At 37.5% G+C, this 20,385-nt stretch overlaps 1 protein-coding gene and 1 pseudogene across 1 annotated transcript; one reads left to right on the top strand and one right to left on the bottom strand.

Moving 5' to 3' along the window:
- Nucleotides 1-1,064: 1,064 nt before the first annotated feature.
- LOC143581272 (plant UBX domain-containing protein 8-like) lies at nt 1,065-7,446 on the bottom strand. The gene is made up of 10 exons (XM_077064098.1): nt 7,267-7,446; nt 5,818-5,879; nt 5,132-5,720; nt 4,942-5,060; nt 3,835-4,042; nt 3,539-3,754; nt 3,320-3,451; nt 2,339-2,482; nt 2,147-2,203; nt 1,065-1,426 (listed from the first exon to the last, which is right to left on the bottom strand). Exons 1-10 carry the CDS (start codon nt 7,348-7,350, stop codon nt 1,319-1,321), a joined length of 1,719 nt encoding a protein of 572 aa, XP_076920213.1. The 5' UTR covers nt 7,351-7,446; the 3' UTR covers nt 1,065-1,318.
- A 5,678-nt stretch (nt 7,447-13,124) lies between these two features.
- On the top strand, nt 13,125-16,040 carry LOC143581268 (receptor-like protein EIX2; annotated as a pseudogene).
- The last annotated feature ends 4,345 nt before the right edge of the window (nt 16,041-20,385 follow it).

A 20,385-nucleotide genomic window follows, 5' to 3' on the forward strand; every position in this document is an offset into this window, starting at 1 on the left:
ACGCAAATACATATATGATACAAGAATCATAGATTGCGAACAGATAGTTTCTATCGATAAGGGTCCCGATTTTATTACATTCCTTGGGCCACAAATAGTTTGAGCCGGCCATGAATGGAAAAATGAGTCATCCTCGATACTGTAATCCATTACCCATGAACAGACATGATGGTTGGTCACGTCGCTAACTATCAGTCATTAAGTTACAAACAGGTGTTTGTGGCAATTTATGTGATTGACTGTTCGCTAGTGGACAAGCGACCAACCTTAAGTTAGTAGAAGACTGAAGACCCTTCAGTTCTTCAGTGAGGACCGTTGTTGCCAACACGAAAGGAACAACCATATGATGGTCCCTAAATACTATTTTTGATTGGGTAATAATTGCACGCCTACCCTTGCATAGTGTTATTTGAATTTAGGTAACGTTTGGTATGTAAGAATGGAGGATGAAATTGAATGATCCATTGTGAGGGAATCCTTTTGTTTTGTTTTGAGTTGAATTACAAATCTTGCAAGGGTATCATATAAACCTTGTAAGTTTAAGTTGATCTCAATAGTCGAGTAAATACAACAAGAGTCGCTCGTTTGTTTTGAGCAAAACATGTGTCTGTGTTCTTTGGCTTCTGTTTGATTTAACTTGTAACGGTTTGACAAGTGGTACAAGAGCCAAGCCCATTACTCATAAATGAATTCCAAGGTCTTGGTACACCTGTAGAGAACTACAACACACGATCTACATGTAATGTATTGAATTGACTGACAGCGTGATGGAGCCCAGGATTTCATACTAATGTGGTAATTAATTTACAAGTGGAGAATCAAAGTTGGAAGAGCCATGTTCATCTTGAAGACAACAATCGAGGAAGAACTGTTGGTATACATTAGGGATCGATACTAATGGGAGTAATTTACAAGTGGAGAGCTCATTTAACAACCGACCAACGACCCATCTGAAACACCATAAAAGATCACATGCTACAAAAAATGATCAATAGGTCGCATCACATATTTTAATCAAACATAAACAGAAATAGTTAACTTGCATGACAACCAAGAACAAAATAGACCAAACAATTCAACATGCTTACTGGAGTCACATAAAGGTACCAAAAGAAATCGGGAATCTGTAAATATAAAAGTTATAACCACCCCAACCCACCACATAACACGTCCAAACCAAGCCGTCTAATAGCTCCAGATCAATCTCCACGATACGTACAAACAAACCAATAGACCACGACCCATGAACCACCAACAAAGTTTATATGTAATTTAAGTATCTATGTTTTCTGAGCAATAAACTATTTTGATACCATGTTTAAATAGGCTCAAGAAATAGGGCCTCCTGTTTGCTAGTCAAACCGAGTTCATTCAACGATAAGTTACTTTCTCCATCACTGAAAGCCTGGCGAGGATAGGGTCTCACCTGTATAAGAATACAACAATGGTCAGTTCACAAGTAACCACATGGGCTGAACAAGTTGAAAGTCATTTGTGTGTATTTTTATTGCTTGGAATCTCATCTCACTTTATTTAAGAAATTAGGTGATTACTGGACATATAAACTTTTGTATCACATTCAACATACTATTTCTTAATAGAACAAGTTAAAATGTTGGACAAAAGCACGTTCTTACTAGGGGTGTAAACTCTAATTAATAAATATGAAACTAATGATAAAATATAACTAAATGATTAACATTTTATTATATGTATATATAATATTAATAATGCGACCTGTGTGCTATTCGAGATCGGCTAGTTAAAAGCTTGAACCGAGCCGAGCTTAAAAGAGCTCGAGCCTCAAAATAAGCTTGTTTAACAACAAATAACTATATATTATGTTATATATAAAAATTATAATTATAATATATAAAAATGTATATAAATTAATTGCTAAATAATAAACAAGCCGAACCCGAGACAAACTCAAGCCGAGCTTGAGTATGAGCTCAAGCTCTCTAAAATTAAACAAGCCATGCTCGAGCTCGGCACATTTATACCCCTAATTTTAACAAATGCAAGTGCGGAGGGTGTAATCTCAAGAAAATGAATGAAAAACATTTGTTTTTCATATACGAGCCACCACGCAAACTGAAAAAACAGAAACTTAAGAACGTTTTGAAAAAAATGGGTGAGAAATTACCAATCTGTATGTTCCAGGCTTGACCACTCGAGCAACATCAATGAAGCTGAAAAGATGCTGCCAAGAAAAAATGTAACACAAATCAATTAAGAGTGATAGTAACAACGCTAAAAGACTAAAACACCTTTTAATTTGGCATTTTGGGAAGTATTGTAGTTAGGTTAACACAAATGTTTTTAAAAATTATTATACCTGTAACTTATCAGTCCTGAGAAATCTGCGTCCACGACGGCTTCCATCAGGCATGCGCACAAGAAGTGTGACAGCATTTTCATCATCAGATGCCGGTTCCTGAGGAAGCGATGCTTCTTTTCCTGCTAATTGCCTCTCCAGTTCCTGCATGAAAAATATAACAAAATCAAAAACAAGTATTTACTGTTTAATGATTGAAGTTATGCAGTGATCTTATAACAGATGAAGCATGAATAAAGCCAGTAGTAACAAACCAGTGTTACTTTAGACATGAAAACACTAAGGAGCAAAAAGTGAATTTTTCAGAAAAAGATTATATTTTTGTAGATATATCATATATGTTATGTACTTGTATGGGCATACCTGTCTTGGCCTGTAAAAGGTATGTGTATACTCTATACATGCACATAATGTGTATGTGTTTTAATCGTATATGTGCACATGTTTTATATAAATATTTATATGCATACATACAGTATGTATATGTATGTGCATTCTTACTATGTATTCGTTTGAATATGTAAATATATATGTATATCTATGTAAGGATTCGTGTATATATGCATGCATGTGTGTGTACACACTGAATAGTTATATGGGACAAAGCATATATACATGAGTATAGAACTTTGTAACAACTTATCATTAAGTATTAACATTAGATAAAACTAATGTTAATAACATATAGATTAAGAACCATTCAGGTACTCAACTAAAATTAAAAACATTAATTGACAATATCACATTAATGTTAGCATCAGCAAACAGATGGTATTCAATTAACATTACAGAACAGACTACTAACTCCAACTTAACTCAAGTCAATTAAAATATCCACAAACAAAACTTATTTGTGGAATAATGTCACTATTCATTATTTTTTTTGATTTGTTATCTTAGGTTTTTAGTGTGACAAGTATACTAGTTAAAGAAAGATTAATTGCATCAGACTTCAATAAAAGCATTTTAAACACAAGTCACCTGTTCTTCTTCTAGCTTTATCCGTGCTTCTTCTTCCTTACACCTTTCTTCTTCCATAGCAGCTTCTTTAGCTGACTGCTCTAGTATCTCTTTTTCTCTGTCAGCTTGTAATGCAGCAAGATACTCATCATCCTGTATGCAAAAATTACATTTTTCTTACAAACTTATTGCGGTTTTGTGTTAAATAATCAAACCATACTTCAATGTTCAAATATATACCTGTTGTTCTCTTATTAAACGCTGAGCAGTTAAAGACGGTGAAGGAGGACGAGGTGTTGGCCGGGGATACGGTCCAACATTTCCATCTAAGCCATTTTGCATGTACGGATGTGATGCAAACGGTACACGATATCCACTACCTTCGGGTATTCCACCAAACAGTGCAGCCTCAAGCATGACCGCTTCATCATGTTCCATAGATGAGATTCCTCCCCACTGTATATAGATAATCAATTATGATAGAAAAAAAGTATGTACGTATATGATATTCATTTAGTGAATAATAATAATAATACTTCATCAGATGGGAAGTTGCTCGTGTTGTTCACAGGGTGATTATTTGGTGGTTGTTGAAGACCAGGTGCTAAGTTTAAGTCTACTTGTTCAATTTCTTCAGAAGAATCAATGGATCGAGAGGATGTGAGCCGACTCCTGTTTCTAACCAGAGGTTGTTCTTCTGGTTCTTCAACTTCTTCTGGAAATGATGAGCCCCCTGTTTCCAACCTGTTGTAAATTACAGAGAAACTGTTTAGTATTCTCACTTTGTGGGTCCCGATTTTAAGGTCTCAGTAAAATGCACCAGAAACTAGAGTTGTCAAATTCAACCTATTTATGTGTGGGTCAGTTTGGGTTGTGTTTTTATCTCAAACTGATCAAAAGAGTCCTTCAATGCAATCAAAATTATATTTTTAACACATACATCTAGAAGTGTGCATGAAACCAAAATAACAGACCCGTAACCTAACCAAACCAAAAACTGACAGCTTTTATGTTTTCTCAAAACCTAAATTTCCAATTAGGTTTCAGTTTTGCATGTACTGATGTACCCAAGCCTGAAAAACCAGATCGACTTTTGTAACCGAACCATTAAAAAACCAAATCAAACCTGTAATGGGTTAAAAACTTTATTTGAATGTTAGTTATTGAATTTATTGATTATAACATTTAATTTTGATTGTTAAGTCCTTTATAAAGGATTGATGTAGCCCTAATTTTGGGCCCAAATGTGTGATATTCAATTAATCTTTAATTAACAAAAATATTCAGGCCCAAATCCATTGTTTTGGGCCATTTTCAGCCCAGAAATTCAAGCCCAAATGACAAAACCAAGAAAACATAAAACGTGTGATTTTTAGAAACCCAAAAATTGATTTTCAGTTTTTGGTTCAGCCTGTGAGCCTGAGCACAAAACCGACTCATGCACACACCCAACGTACATCCTCCAAAGTCATTTATTTAGAAGATACAGACTAGCATTGTAATAATATTATTTTTCTACTCACAGTTAACATTCAATATCAATAAAACTTTATGAATTGTATCAACACAAACCCATTTTCCTAATTACCCCAAGTCCCAACTCACCCAACTCTTCACATTCGCATGAATGATTAGAATCTTACCTTCCATTTAACGATGTCAATGTCTCCAACTCGTCCACATTAACCAACTTTGAACCTGTCGGTTCTGATGGTCCCACTTCAGATCCTAGCTGGCGCAAGGCTTTCTCTTGCTCAGCAGTCTGGTAAACATCAATGTTAGCACGAGTGCTTTGTCACATTATAAGAAAAAGGTTAAAAATAAAAAACAAACCTTTAAAGATAAAGAAACCGCTTGTGCCAATTCAGGATCCTCAATCTGAGATTGCCTGGGCTGTGGTACACCTTCATCTCCTACACCCATCTGTGAATCCTGTTTAGAAGCTTCTATTGCAGCCCGAATCATTTCCTCTTCAATACCATAATCGGGTAAATTCAAATCACCAACTTGTGGAGCACTTGGCCTCAAATCAGAAGTTGGAAAATCATTATCATCATCATCTTCATCAACAATCACAACCCCATGAGTTTCTGGAACATTCTCTGATGCAGTCTCGGTGACATCTTCGATTCTAGGAGCGTGTCCAGAACGTTCCGATTCTGAAGCAGGCCCGGGCCCGTCCTTCACCTCAATGAGAATCTGTCTCACTTCTCGTGGATGGGATACAAACGGTTCACCGGTTCCGAACCTGGGCCCACTATCGAATACACTCCGGGTGAAGTTTGGGTCAAGAAGAGAAAACGGATTAATATCTCGGGCTGAAGGAAAGAGTGAGAAAGGAGGTCGGTTAGATGCGGTTTGAATCGGTTCATCCATTTCCATGAAATCATCTTGTGGAGCAGCAACAGGCGGTTCGTGTCTTCTAAATATGTCAAAAAGAAAGAAAAAAGTGTATAAAACTTGTCGTTAGTGTTTATTATTTGTGACATTTAAAATTAATTAATAAAGAATAAACTAACATGGTTCTATCTCCTTCAGTGAAATGTGCATTGACAGCTGCATTGAGATCACCATTATGTTCCTGATTAAGACCAAATTAAGAAGTTAACGTATCAAATAACTTCCAAATGTTAATGTATAGTTAATAGGCACAGATACTTCGAAATTTTGAATAGAATAATTCCAGCGTGCACACGTGACATACAGAAAAGGAATATCAATTAACAATCTGACAATGGTGCTTGTATAGTCGTATCAGTTAATGACAAATACCGATTGACCATCAATATTATCATTAATTATTATCTTATTTAATATTGACGACATAAACAATCAACATTCAATGCGTATCATAACATCAAGCAAATGGGGTAAGAGGGGCGCGTCTATGTGCAACCAAATAAGCTTTATTTACAACCGGATCTGTCATATGTTTTACATATCATTAACAACCTATCTTCATTCGACGGTTTCCAGATATAAACCTCTACAAGCCCTAACTTTGACCAATTTTCACCCAAAACTACATGAGACCACGTTTAAAGACCAAGGACTAATTGCTATGCAGTCGATATCGCCGATATATCACCAATGTATTGGGTAATCAGTCCCTTGATAAAATATCGGTCCCGATAATATCAGCGATATTGACCGATATATCACCGAATTTCCCGATATTATAAGCGATATTGACCGATATATCACCGATTTTCCCGATACCAGTGTTTTACGTCGTAATTGTCAATTTTTTAGTGTTTAATGTTAGTACTTTTTAGTCTTACGGTTGCTACTTGCTACAATTGTTAGTGATTTGTAAGCTCAAAAGGTTAAGTTGTTAATGATAGGAGGAGAGTTACTGAATTAGGGTTAAATTGATATATATATATATATATATATATATATATATATATATATATATATATATATATATATAAATTCTGCATGATATTAAAATGACCGATATCTCAAACACCGGTACTTGACCAATATCCGATATCTTTCCGCATTAACTGCATAGACTAATTGAAATCATGTGAAAACCATATATAACCGATAACTAATGACGCATTACCCCTAACTAAAATCAAATTTCTAAAGAACATATACAGAAACTATACCTTAATTGAAGCAAAAATATAATACCTAAATCCGTTAATTACGATCTAACCGAACAAAACAAGTATACTTTCCCAAAATCTTTAGTTAAACTTCACAACAAGCAATATTAGGTATTCAATTTCCCAAAAAGACTAATTCTCAAAATCAAACCCTAGCTTATTACAAATACCAAATTAAACCAGAAATTAGGGCTAAATTAACACCAAACCCTTGCATTCTACAGTATAATCAAAAGACAAGCTCTATAACACGAATTAACAGTGCGGATGCTGACGTAATCAATCAAGGAGAATCAATCGAGAACAAAAGGTATGTGATTTGGATTAAATTATTATTATTATTATTAATACCGTGAGTTTGAGTATGGCAACGGATTCAGATGCACCGGTGATGCTGATGAATGTGTTGATTGATTCCTGATCAGGTGTCGCCATCGATGGAATAATATTGCACAACAAGTTATTATTAATAATAATAATATTATTCAGTTGAAGAAGAAGAATATATATATATAAAGGATTATATATAAAATCTGGGTTAGGGTGTATATCTGTTGCCGAAGAAACAAGTTTATTATATATAGTGTGTAAATTATGCAGAAATGGTCTTTTATTTGTTGGCGTGTTTGGTATCTGTAGTTTACTTTTTTACACTTTTACCACTTTTTATGAACAGCAGAGAATCTCATATGTAAACCTACCATTTTCGGGGTTATGTCCAAGACCGACTCCTTGATTCGTGAGACCGGATGGAATCTGTAAACCTTCGCCCCATGTCAGGTTCAAACTGGGATTAAAACCGTGATTTATCCATCCATAGAAATGACCCAAATGAAAATTGAATATGCGTCTTCATAGCGAAGAACGGGCCAACTAACCACTGAACCACTTATTTAGTAATAAGTTATATTTAATAGTTTTTGTGCGTATATATGTGTACTTTGTAGAAATAAAAAAGAATATATTCTTTTTTTAACGGCTAATGAATCTTTAAAATGATGTACTGACTAAATTCATTACATTGGGATATACTTGCCTTTCGATCCGGGGAAAACTCTCACCTAAGGCCAACGACCGTGAACACTCGCCCGAAGGCACGACAATGCGATGAGATAAAACCCGTTTAGTTCAATTATCCAACTAATGAACGACACCTACTCATCTAGTCTCCTATCATAACCATGGTACCGCTGATACTGAATGTTGGGGGCAGGAATGGAACACGTGTCACGTAGAACACCAAATCTTTTCCTTACCACTTCATGAGGAAAATTTTGATGGAAGTAACTAAGAGAGACTAGATTTATTGGTATTTGATATGTTAACCGGTCGTATTTGATATGTTAACTGGTCAAATTTTATATTAGTAATGATATTTAACGTCATTTTTGTATTACGGTTTGTTTTTTCACACTGTCGGTTATAAATTAGTTGAAATGCATGCAAGAAAATCTATTATAATCTCTAGCTGAAAATTCCTGATTCATCATATCTGATGTTATTTGAATAACATGTGTGTTTTTTATTATAAAGTTTGTTAGATAGATAGCTAAAATAAGTATATATAAGTAGACCAAAACTTCTATTATGTCATTAGTCAAAATCCACTTTAACATAGTCATGTCAACAAATATAGTTATATAGACCACAAAGAATAAGATACTTATATTTTATATATGAGTAGTACATCAACTCATATGAACTCATATGCTATTCAAATATGAGTTATAACTAGGGATTGTCCTAAACCAGTTAATAGAACATTCTAGTTAAAAGGTTTTAGTCTAATGATATTAAAGAGTTGGATAAGACATTGCATTTCTAAGTGATGTGGGTTCAACTTTCAGATTGTCAATAATAAAGGTATAATTTAAAGTAGATTAAATAGTGTGTGAGTTGTCATTAAAAAAAAATGATATAACTTTATTGAGCTTGAAACTAAAACTATCCAAATAAATTTTTTTATGAAAAAACGACTAGAAAACAAATTAATATGGTTTGCTTTCAATTGATATTTGAAGAAAATAGTTGTTATCAAGCTTAAATTGTGTATACTTACTGCCATGTAACTCGGCATTTATGTAACACACAACCAACATAATGTTAGTGTACACTTTGCGAAAGTCATAACTTGAATTCACACTTTCTTCAGCATGTATCTCTATTCAACATGCCATGTATTCATGGTCAGTGTGAAAGTTGTTTAGAGTGTTATGAACGCCCATTAATAGCTCATTGTCCTTCTCGGGTTTTTTGTTATCTTCCAAAATGACATAAGACTGGCCTTATAACACACAAACAAGAATTAAGGTTAGCGCCTACTTTGGACGCAAGTTGCACCCTCAATTGTGTCTTCATAGTTGGAAGTTTACTCGGTATGTACTTAACATTTCTTTGTCATGTGAGATTCGAGTAAGGTATTACAATTATATTAAACTACACATTATTTAAATAAGTATTAACTTAAGTCTTGTATTGTAATTTGGATTTTACAATTTTACTTATAATGATAACCTAGACCAACTCAATCATAGCTTTGTCTCTAATCGGTCGATTGTTTTCAATTTCTCATTATCCCGACCTCTAGGGTAATATACTAATTACTATCTATCCCTCTCTTTTTTCGTTTTAACTCTTATACACGATAATCATGATGACCAGTTTTTATGTTTGACGTCAGCCTTCCAAATTTTTTACACTAATTGTGATCTAAGTAAATGTTGCATGCTGTAGTTTTCTAGGTATTTAATTAACAATTTATGTACACGAATCGTGATCTAGGTAAATGTTGCATTTTGGAATTTTCTAGGTATTTAATTAAAAACTTGACCAGTGAAATGTTGTTTTTTGCATTAGTTTGATTGTGTGAAGATGAAATCGCATCAACATAAGGAACGACTTGAAATTAACTTTATAACAGATAAGCAGTATCCAACTTGAATATTTTACTCAGAAATTGAAAGTGTAACATTATAAGTGGTGATTATATCATTCTCATGTATTTATGTTAAGCATTTTCGACTTGAGGTCAAGATGATTTGAACTAAGCTACTAACCACGATCCAAATTGCAAATAATTATATTCATACAGATCAAGTCTGAAATAGTAAGCCTAAAATTTGTTTTGGTTTCACAGTCATAGATCACAAATTCATAATATGCAGCTATTCTATAGAATCTAACCGATCTAACCATTAAGAAACCAATAACATGTAATACCGTTTTGGTTTGGTTTCATTAATCGAAATTGAGTTTTACACACTATTATTAAAAACAAATAGTTAAAATAAGACATTAAGAAAGTTGGAACAACTGACACCATCCTCTTTCATGTTTCATATGGATCGTATATATAACATGAGAGTTTCAAGCAAATCTGATCTTTTTTAACAATCGAACTCATTGGATTTTAATTTTTTTTTAAAGAAAGAAAATAAAATAAAATAAAATTTGAACCCATTTCCAATGAAAATTTGCTAATTATTTCATTTATATAAGGCAAATTGGAAATAAATAATATCACATTTTGTGTATTGGCCGATAATAATCTCATATTTATAAATCGCTACCAACGGTCCAACCTTTCAACTATTTCGTCTCAATGAATCTCCGTTAAAAAACAATTAGCGTCGTTAAGTTATTTTTTTCCGATTTTCAAACCGATGTTTTAGGGCTTTTGATCGGAACAAGGATACTAATCAGCTGATGTAAACTTTATCTCGAAACGGTGATTCAAATGGCTTGATTTTTGGTAACTGGAAATTCACATAGCCGAGTTAAAACATTGTTTCGTCGTTTAGATCATCATTTCGAGATAAGTTTTACATCAGTCGACTCGTATATTTGTTCCGATCAAAAGTCCTAAAACATCGGTTTGAAACTCGAAAAAAAAAACTTAACGACATTAAGTGTTTTTAACGAATGTCCATCGAGACAAAAATAGTTGAAAGGTTGGACCGTTGATGGTAATTTTTAAAGGTGATATTATTATCGGTCAATACACAAAATGTGAGATTATTTATTTCCATTTTTGCCAAAAAAATAAAAAATAAAAAATGGTGCCGTCAGTGCAAACATATAGTAGTGTAAGGGTCAAAAATGCCATGTACTCATAGTACATGGTGCAAAATAATTTTTTGTTTGTAGATACCAGATAGTATCTCAACCCCCTGGGTGCTTCTCTACTGTTCTATAGTACACTTCTTTTCTCGATGATCAAGTGGGACATCAAGGACTGCATATAGAAAACTATGGCCGTTAGATAAGAGTCAACATTAAGTGAGGTCAAAGTGAAGATATAATCGATGGCTAATAGTGCATGTTGATTACACTATGTTGAACTTTGGAATCTTGGTGATCCTAAGTAGATTTGCTTTTGTTGGGTTGTTGGAGTTCAATTTTGATATTTATTTTATCCATGAATTATTTATTTATTTAAATAAAGTATTTTAAAAAGAACAAATAGAAAAAATGTAACGATGTACAGATATACTCTGGCTAGGTTTGTTCATGGGATTTGAACCTGATCAGATCGAATGACTCAAACCAATATCAAGACTGTGAAAACTCATGAATAAAAAACCAGGCCAGTCATAGCTAGATGCCTAGATGGCTAGATCCGTAGATCGGTTAATTTTGATCTACTCGGACTGAATCAAGAAAATAAAAAATCATAAGATACAAAGGAGATAGTAGATTTGAGAGATCTTTTTATGAACAAAAACACATTAGACTTAAGTGAAATTGTTTACAATGGAGGGCAAAAGAAACTCGATATAAAGCACAAAAACTATGATAAAGTGGAAAACTATTTTTTTTTTTGGTTTTTTTATTTTACCAGCAAACACGCACACACATGATTTGTACTTACAACCACATAGTTGGAAAATACAATATATTACCACCAAAATGTCCTTTGAAAACTCATGATAAAACAACTATTTATGTAAATAATATTATGTTTATTTTTATAATTATTGTATTTATTATTCACCTTAAAGCTCTTTGTAAGTTAGGCCATTTTGTATATGTATCGATTCTAATGAATGAAACAAATCATCAAGTTTTGTATACTTGCATGTTATCAAGCGCCAAATCCTAAACTGTTTATGTCATTCCCACCATTGACTTCAATCGCCCAACTCATTTCTGACTTCAGTCGGACTACATCCCTTTTGTTCATCATCACTCATTCTCCATGACAAACGACATACAAAAACCCATGTGCACTATCTCAAACATCCAACATAAAGTTCGTGAGTTTGATGGCAAGGAAGTTCTTGCTCTTCTTGGGTAAACTTATTCAACTACATGCTTGTGGATACGTGGTCTTGTCCCGCATTGATGGCACTCCAGCCCCAAAGAAGGATGATCCAACTTTTGTATCTTGGCCGAAGATCCACTCCATTGTCTTACAATTGATTTATAACATCAAATCCTGTTTGGTTAGTAATTTGGCAAAACTAAAAAAAATGCCAATTTTAGCACGTGGAGTCACTAAATTCATTTTTTTGTTTATTTAAAAAGAAAGTTTATTCCTTTCCCTTTTTGTATATCACGTCAAAGGTTGTTCCCGAGAATCATTAAAATTTTGAGTGTGGATTTGTACCACACCGGCTAGCGGCCACACTGGTCTTTTTATTCTTCTTTCTGAAGTTTCCGTTGGGCTTTCTTAGCTGGGCCGGCCTAGCTTGCGTCTACATGGCCCGCCCACAACAGATAAACCAAATATAAGTTTCTAAACTCTAGTTCTCTTACCAAGTTTTCAAAAGCATTTATATCGGAGCCTCTAGGCCTGTAAACGAACCAAACGAACACAAACAATGCCATATTCGTGTTCGTTCGTTTAAGTTTAAACGAACACAAACATGACCACTTACTCGGACAAATATATGTTCTCATGTTCGTTCGTTTATTAAATGAACAAACACAAACTAACTTCCCGCCGAACGGTTCACGAATAGTTCACTAAATGTCCGGTTCGTTTACAAGCGTAGAAGCCTCAAAACTTATGTTTTCTCTATAAAATAGAGTATAGAATAAATGAAAACAACTTTGATCGATGACTCTAAAATCTAAACTGATTAAGTCTTTGGATGCTCTTATAATTTAGAAAAATCATGTATCACTATTTATTATTATTATTATTATTATTATTATTATTATTATTATTATTATTATTATTATTATTATTATTATTATTATTATTATTATTTATACTGTTTTGCAATACAAAAAGGGTTTTATGATACGCTAGAATACATCCTCCAAAATGGAAGCCAGTTTTCTTGTCATTTTAACAATCCTCATCTTCCAAAGATTAGGCACAAGCAGCAACATCATGATTATGGCTTCTTCAAATGTTACATGTATCGAAAGGGAGAGGCGGTCCCTTCTTGTATTCAAGCAAAGCCTCACAGACAGATTTAATCTTTTGTCAACATGGAGAGGGGTAGAATGTTGCGAATGGCGTGGAGTTAGATGTGACAGCCGAAATGGTCATGTTCTCAAACTTGATCTTCGATCTCGAGTGTCTTTGGAAACGATTATGCAAAATCGCATGTTGCTCGAGGGTGAGTTGAGTCCTTCGTTACAGAATCTGAAGCATTTGCGTTACTTGGACTTGAGCATGAATGGTTTCTCAGGAAACATTCCTGAATTCCTAGGATCGTTCAAACGCTTGGAATACCTTAACTTGTCACGATCAGGTTTTGACGGTCTAGTTCCGCATCATCTTGGAAACCTCTCAAGGTTACAATATTTTGATCTCCGGAATAGTTTTGACCTAGATACAACCTATCAAGATCATACGAGTGGCACCCGTTCTATTAAATTTGCAGAAATGTCCATCATGGATGATTTAAAATGGGTGTCTTCGTTATCGTCATTAAGACACTTGGATTTATCAGGTATAACCATTAGTAAGAATGTTGATTGGTTTCATCCAATTAACATGCTCACTTCTTTGCTCACATTAAACCTAGCATATACTACTATCGATATACCTTCCATTAAATTCATCAATTTTACGTCTCTTAATTCACTAGATCTTTCAATAATTGGCATTAGTTCCACCATTCCGATCTGGTTATCGAACCTTACAAGCCTCGTGCATCTTAACCTTTACTTTAACCGCTTCCATGGTAAAATTCCTGACTTCCTTGGAACTTTCAACGCTCTTGTTTCCATCGACCTCTCATCCAATTCCTTTGATACTGCGATGCCAGATATGTTTGTCTAATTTGAGCAGCCTCATTCGTTTGCGCCTTTCAAGAAACATGTTTTCTGGTCCTATTCCCGCAAACCTTGGACTACTCTTGAGAATATAAGACTTGTATCTTAATCATAACCAATTGAGTGGGAACATTCCCATGAGTCTTGGGCTACTTTCAAAGCTAAAGAATCTAGATCTCTCCCATAATTCATTGGTCGGGGTTCTTTCAGAAACTCACTTCACCAAGCTAAATAATTTGAATTATCTGGCATTGTCGTCGAATCCACTAGTGTTGAATTTCAACTCCCGGTGGATTCCTCCCTTCCAACTTCAAATGCTTTTGGCAAGTTCTTGCAACATCGGACCCCACTTCCCGAACTGGCTTCAATCACAGACAAATCTTCAAACGTTGGATCTTTCTAATTCGAGTATTAGGGATGCAATACCAGAGTGGCTTGAGAACATCTTGCTTCGTATTCTTGAATTGGATCTGTCTAATAACCAAATTAGTGGCAAACTGCCACGATTTCTTGGCGGTAGTAGTAACAAGATCCTGAAGATGAACTCAAACAAGTTTGAGGGATCACTAGCTACATTTCCATCAAATGTGAAATATTTGGATCTTTTAGATAACTTACTCTCGGGACATGTTCCTCAAACAAACGCAACCATGAACCCAAGTCTAGAAGTTATTAATCTCTCCAAAAACCGTTTCACGGGAAGTGTTCCGGTATGCTTTTGTAAGGTTCCTAGCATCCAGATTTTAGATTTGTCACAAAATAAGTTTTCTGGAAGGCTTCCTAGATGCTTAGGGAACTTGATTAACTTGACTGTGATAGTTCTTACAAATAACAACATAAGTGGTGTTGTCCCAAGTTCAATGGGTTCTCTAAAAAATCTATGCACGCTGCACTTTCGAAACAACAGATTTGAGGGGGATATTCCGGCGTCGTTACAAAAGTTGACAAATTTGGTCACTATGGATTTAGGGAACAATTTGTTCACTAGTGTTATCCCTTCTTGGATTGGTGAAGAGCTACGTTACCTTCAAAATTTGAATCTCGAGTCGAATAAGTTTACAAGAAATATTCCGGTACAACTTTGTCAACTCAACGATCTGCAATATTTAAACTTGGCACATAATAACATAACAGGGACAATCCCTCGTTGCTTTGAAAATTTAAGTGGCATGATGACGACGACTTTATGGGTAAGTTCTACATAGTACTATAAAACTTCTTACGAAGAAAATGTTTTGGCATTTATGAAGGGAATGCAATTGTTGTACACCAAGACAATAAAGTTTCTTACATCCATAGACCTCTCAAACAACAATATTGTTGGAGAAATTCCTGATTCGCTAACGAGTCTTGTGGGGTTAAGGAACTTGAATCTTTCCGGAAACCTTCTAGAAGGACGGATTCCAATGATGATTGGAGATCTAAAGCAATTGGAATCTTTAGATTTGTCAATGAACAAGTTGTTCGGTCGGATTCCTTAAAGTTTAACTAGCTTGAACTTCCTTGGCTACTTGAACCTGTCGTTCAATAACTTATCTGGCCCAATTCCAGTTGGAACTTAGATACAAACTCTAGGTGATCTGTCTTTTTATCGAGAAAACAATGGTCTATGTGGGCCGCCAGTTTTGAGAAGTTGCAATGCAAATGATGTGTCATACAATCATGTTGGTGAGGATGAAGGTGAAGATGATACCATAGACGTGTGGTTCTATGATGGCATGGGATCAGGGTTTGTTGTTGGATTTATGGTACTACTTGGGAGTTTGCACTTTAATAGGAGGTGGAGGATGACTTACTTTGAGACTCTCAAAAATGTTTACGGTTGGATGATGGTATCACTTCTACTCAATCTTGCTAGCTTACGGAGGAATGTTTCGAATAAGGCACCATGAAATGTGTAGAATTTTTAAGAATATAGGTAAAGGTAGTGTCAATTTGTTTGTGAGGTAACATCAATTTCACAACGTTGTAATTATGTTGGCAATGAGCCAAAACTATAGAACCAGCCCGACCAACCTGTTTTGACATGAACCGAAAAATTTACCTCTTTCAACCCACTAATTCGCCAATTTTCCCATGACAATCCCCATCAAACATTTTGCCAATTTTCCCATGAACCGAAAAAATATTAACCAGGCTTGTAAAAGTACTCACTGAGCTTAAATAAGGCTTTCAACCCACTGCCACCATGCCCACGCCACCGGCACCGATGGCCGGACCATCAGGTACGCGCAGGGCTTCCCGCCGATCTTTGCCACCTTCCCGTCTGCCTGACCTGTTGGATGGATTTCCTTTAGGTTCAGGTGATGGGTTTGGCGGCTATCGGCCTGTCATTGACCCTACAGGTGCGTAGGGTTCCTTTCTTTTTCCCTTGTTTTGTATCATCTTTTCCTTACTGCCTTAGTTTCTTTTGCAGTGTCGGATTCCAATGAAGTGTATGTTCCGCGATGGAACATACGCCGAGGAACAACCCTTCGTACCCCTGTGGAGTGCGTGGACTGGGCTCGCCACGCTGCTCCTCATGGTGCGTTGGGGGAAGCCATGGCTAGCTACCAGGAGGGTAGGCTAACCAATGAGCTTCGGGTTCTCCAAGCCCGGATGCAGCCGCGCATCGAGCTGCTTTGTCGTGAAAACGACAAGTTGAAAGCAGCTCGTGCCAAGGACGTATCTGAGGCGCGTGCTCTTCGGGAGGAGAACCAACAGCTGGCGGCAGCTGCCGCCGACAAGGAGAAGGCCTTCAAGGCCCTCGAGGTTGAAGTTCAGGCGCGACTCGAGGCCCGCTCCAAGGCTGCCCAAGCTGTGAATGAACAGCTTCGGCTGGCCAGGGAGACTGCGCGAAACGCAACCGAGAGGGCTGCCAAGGCTGAAGCCGTTGCTGAGCCTTTGCGTGTGGAGAATGAGGAGCTCAAGGCCAAATTAGAGGCTCTCCAACGCGCTCATGATGCCTTGGCAATGGAAGATGCCAAGAAACTCCAGGAAATCCTGGACCAGAGGGGGGTGCTTGACCACACCGAGCGGAAACTTAAGGGCGTCGAAGAGGCTGCCGCAAAGGAAGTTTTACTTGCCAACCTTAACAAGAGCGAAGCCGAACGCGCCCATAACGAAGCTCAAGCTGCCCTCCAATGGCTTCTTCGAGAAGCGTTGCCTCAGGTATGTTTAGCTTTATCTTCTCGCTTTTCTTTTGTAAGAAAAGGTTCTAATACTTGTATTTTTTCTTTGTAGGTTGTGCGTCGGGTCTTTTCAGAGACCTCTTACGATGATGCTATGATCGCAGCCCTCAACGCTTCTCATGAGGATGGGGAAAAGGCCGGCTTCCTGCTTGGTCTAGGGTTTGTTGAGAAAGGCGTCCCGCCTTCCAACTTCCCTTTGTTCGATGTGGATACCGAAGCCATTTATGACCAAGCATTGAACCAATACGCCGCCTTCCCGCATCCAGTGGTGGAGAAGGTGGACGAAGTAGCTGCTGCTGATGATGGGTTAGCTGTCCTCAAAGCGTTCCTCGAACCACCCCGTTCTTCTGACGGAGCGGGTCCAAGTGGAAGCGGCCCTGAAGCTTGATCCTGAAGATCCCTTCCCATTGCTAAGAGACTTGTATAGTTTTTTTTTTTTTTTTTTTTAGGCGGGTAGTTACCCGGCCATTCTTGTAATATATTCTTAAAATATTAATCTTTTTGCGTATAAGATTGTTATTTCCTTCTTTGGGTTCCTTGCTTTATAAACTTATGACTTGCATACTTAGTTTAAATTAGCAATTTTCCAAGTGTTTAGAATAAGAACCTTTGAACGTGGTTGATAATGGGTTAAAGTTTCGCTTCCTCCTTCGTGATTGTGCGGGTAGAACCGTCACTTGCACTTGGTAGGATGGCTAAACTTTAACCTTCATCTGACCTGCGTGTAGGTTTTCCTCATCCTTTTGAGGATAAGTTAACCTTCGTGATTGTGCGGGTAGAACCGTCACTTGCACTTGGTAGGATGGCTAAACTTTAACCTTCATCTGACCTGCGTGTAGGTTTTCCTTTTCGAAATTTCTAAGGCATTAAGATAAGTTAACCTTTGAACGTGGTTGATAATGGATTAAAGTTTTTGCTTCCTCTTTCGTGATTGTGCGGGTAAAACCGTCACTTGCACTTAGTAGGATGGCAAAACTTTACCCTTATCTGACCTGCGTGTAGGTTTTCCTCATCCTTTTGAGGATAAGTTAACCTTTGAACGTGGTTGATAATAGGTGTGAAGTTGTGCTTCCTCTTTCGTGATTGTGCGGGTAGAACCGTCACTTTCATTTAATAGGATGATTGAACTCTTCCCCTTCAACTGTCCTGCGTGAAGGTTTGTCAAGTTATTGGGTTCGTGCGGGTAGGACCGCCTTCCCACGCAACGACTTCACGTAATGTGAACGCCGTCACCAGTGTTGCATAGTTTAACCGTTCAACGCGCGGTTGTTTGATAGGTTATTATTCAGTTTCCTTTAATGATTCATGCGGATAGACCGGCACTTTCATTTTTGGGTGCTGAACTTTTTCCCAAACTGTCCTGCGTGAAGGTTTGTCACGTTATTGGGTTCGTGCGGGTAGGACCGCCTTCCCATGCAATGACTTCACGTAATTATGCGGTGAAAACCGGCATATTAGTGTTCAGAAAAGTATAAATGTAAAATCATCAGCTTCGATGTTCTTAAAAGAGAATCATTTCCATTAGAAGTGGCTCTTGGCCTTTTCTTTACAAATTGGAATTGATTTACATGCAAACTGTGTAAATGAGCTCCCTTCCATGTTGGGATGGGAGTGCCATCGAGCCGATACGCACCTGGTTCGGGATCTCGTTCTTTACGCAGCATGTAGTCTCGATATTGAAGCTGGAATTGATTCGTGTTTTCCCCAGCTGGGGTTCTACACGCACCTGCCTGCTCAGCCTTTATTGCGCCACGAGGTGCGCGAGCGCCCCATCTCTGACAAATGCTTCGACCATGTCTTTTACATCTATGCATTCTTCAGTGTTGTGGCCCTTTGTCTTGTGAAAGTCACAGTATTTGCTCCGATCAGCATCGTGACGATGTCGGATTATTGGAGGCTTTGGCCATGGGAGCTCTTCAGTGGCGAATATCTCAGTGACGCTTTTGGTGAGTGGCGTCCATCTGGAGTTCCGGTGCGACTGTACATTATCCCTTCCGCCCAACCGATGTTGCAAGCCGGATGAGGTGTCAAAGTTTACCCTTGACTGCCAAATGCCTAGCTTTCGTTTTTTATTTAGTCGGGCGGTGAGGACGTTGTCTTCTCTCGTCCTCTGGGTGTAGAGGTTTGTGCTCTGTGGGAGATCTCTACCCAGTTGCTTCTCTGTTTCCGCATAGCGTTTTGCTGCTGTCATGATGCCATCCCATGTGGATGGCATGCCATCTTTACCCGTTAGGGTGCGGATGAGCTCTGGGTCATGTGCGCCCTGGATGAAGGCAGCGCGAACAAGATCTTCGCTGATATTGCCCAAACTTAGCTTCTTTGAGTTGAAGCGAGTGATGAAGTTTGGCAGAGATTCATCTTCCTCTCGTATGCATTTGAGGATTGTCCATTGCTCCTCGGTATACTTTCGTTGCTGGCTGAAGTGTTGGCTAAACTTCTGTTGGAAGTCTGCCCAGTCGTAGATGTGGTTGACCGGTAGACGATCGAACCATGCTCTAGCAGCCCCAACCAGCGTCATTTGAAACATGTAACACCACGTGGGTTCCGTCCAATTGCTGACGGTTGCCCCCGCTATGAACCTGTTCAAATGATCGTCTGGATCAGATATACCGTCATATGTGCCTATGTTGGGCATTTGTTTGGCACTCTTTGGGGCGATTGCTTCAGCAATGTCCCTTGCAAATTTGGACGTTCCTGCATTTGCAACGTTTGGTCTGAACGTTTTAGAGAAGTCTCGTGGACTTCCACCTGTGCTTTTTGGTTTGAAGGCTTGTCCAAAATGCCTTTTCGGTTGGATTCCGTTTCCTTACGCTTCCCTTTTGCCCTATGGCGAGGGTTCACGTCGGAGTTGGATTCCTCCGAGTCATCCTCCCAGTACTCGAAATCGTCGGCCTGTTGCACGGAACGCAAGCGTTCGTCCAACTCAGCCTGGAATTCCTTTTGTCGTGCCTCCGCCCATGCCTTAACTTCATCGAGAGTCTGGCGGGGGAGTCTTCGTTTCTCAAACTGGGTATCGGTGGATCCCAGTAGGCGATCATTTACTGCACTTGCCCCAGCTTTGGTAAGT

This window comes from Bidens hawaiensis, unplaced genomic scaffold (assembly GCF_021521415.1).
Source record: "Bidens hawaiensis isolate Kalapana, Puna unplaced genomic scaffold, B.hawaiensis_p1.1 tig00030848_1, whole genome shotgun sequence".
Taxonomy (NCBI): domain Eukaryota; kingdom Viridiplantae; phylum Streptophyta; class Magnoliopsida; order Asterales; family Asteraceae; genus Bidens; species Bidens hawaiensis.

Excerpts from the sequence above, each read along its gene's own strand:
- LOC143581272 (XM_077064098.1), bottom strand. The coding sequence starts at position 7,350 with ATGGCGACACCTGATCAGGAATCAATCAACACATTCATCAGCATCACC. Across the intron at positions 5,880-7,266 it reads TTGCCATACTCAAACTCACG|GAACATAATGGTGATCTCAA; the intron begins GTATTAATAATA and ends GGTCTTAATCAG. Across the intron at positions 2,204-2,338 it reads TCAGGACTGATAAGTTACAG|CATCTTTTCAGCTTCATTGA; the intron begins GTATAATAATTT and ends TTTTCTTGGCAG.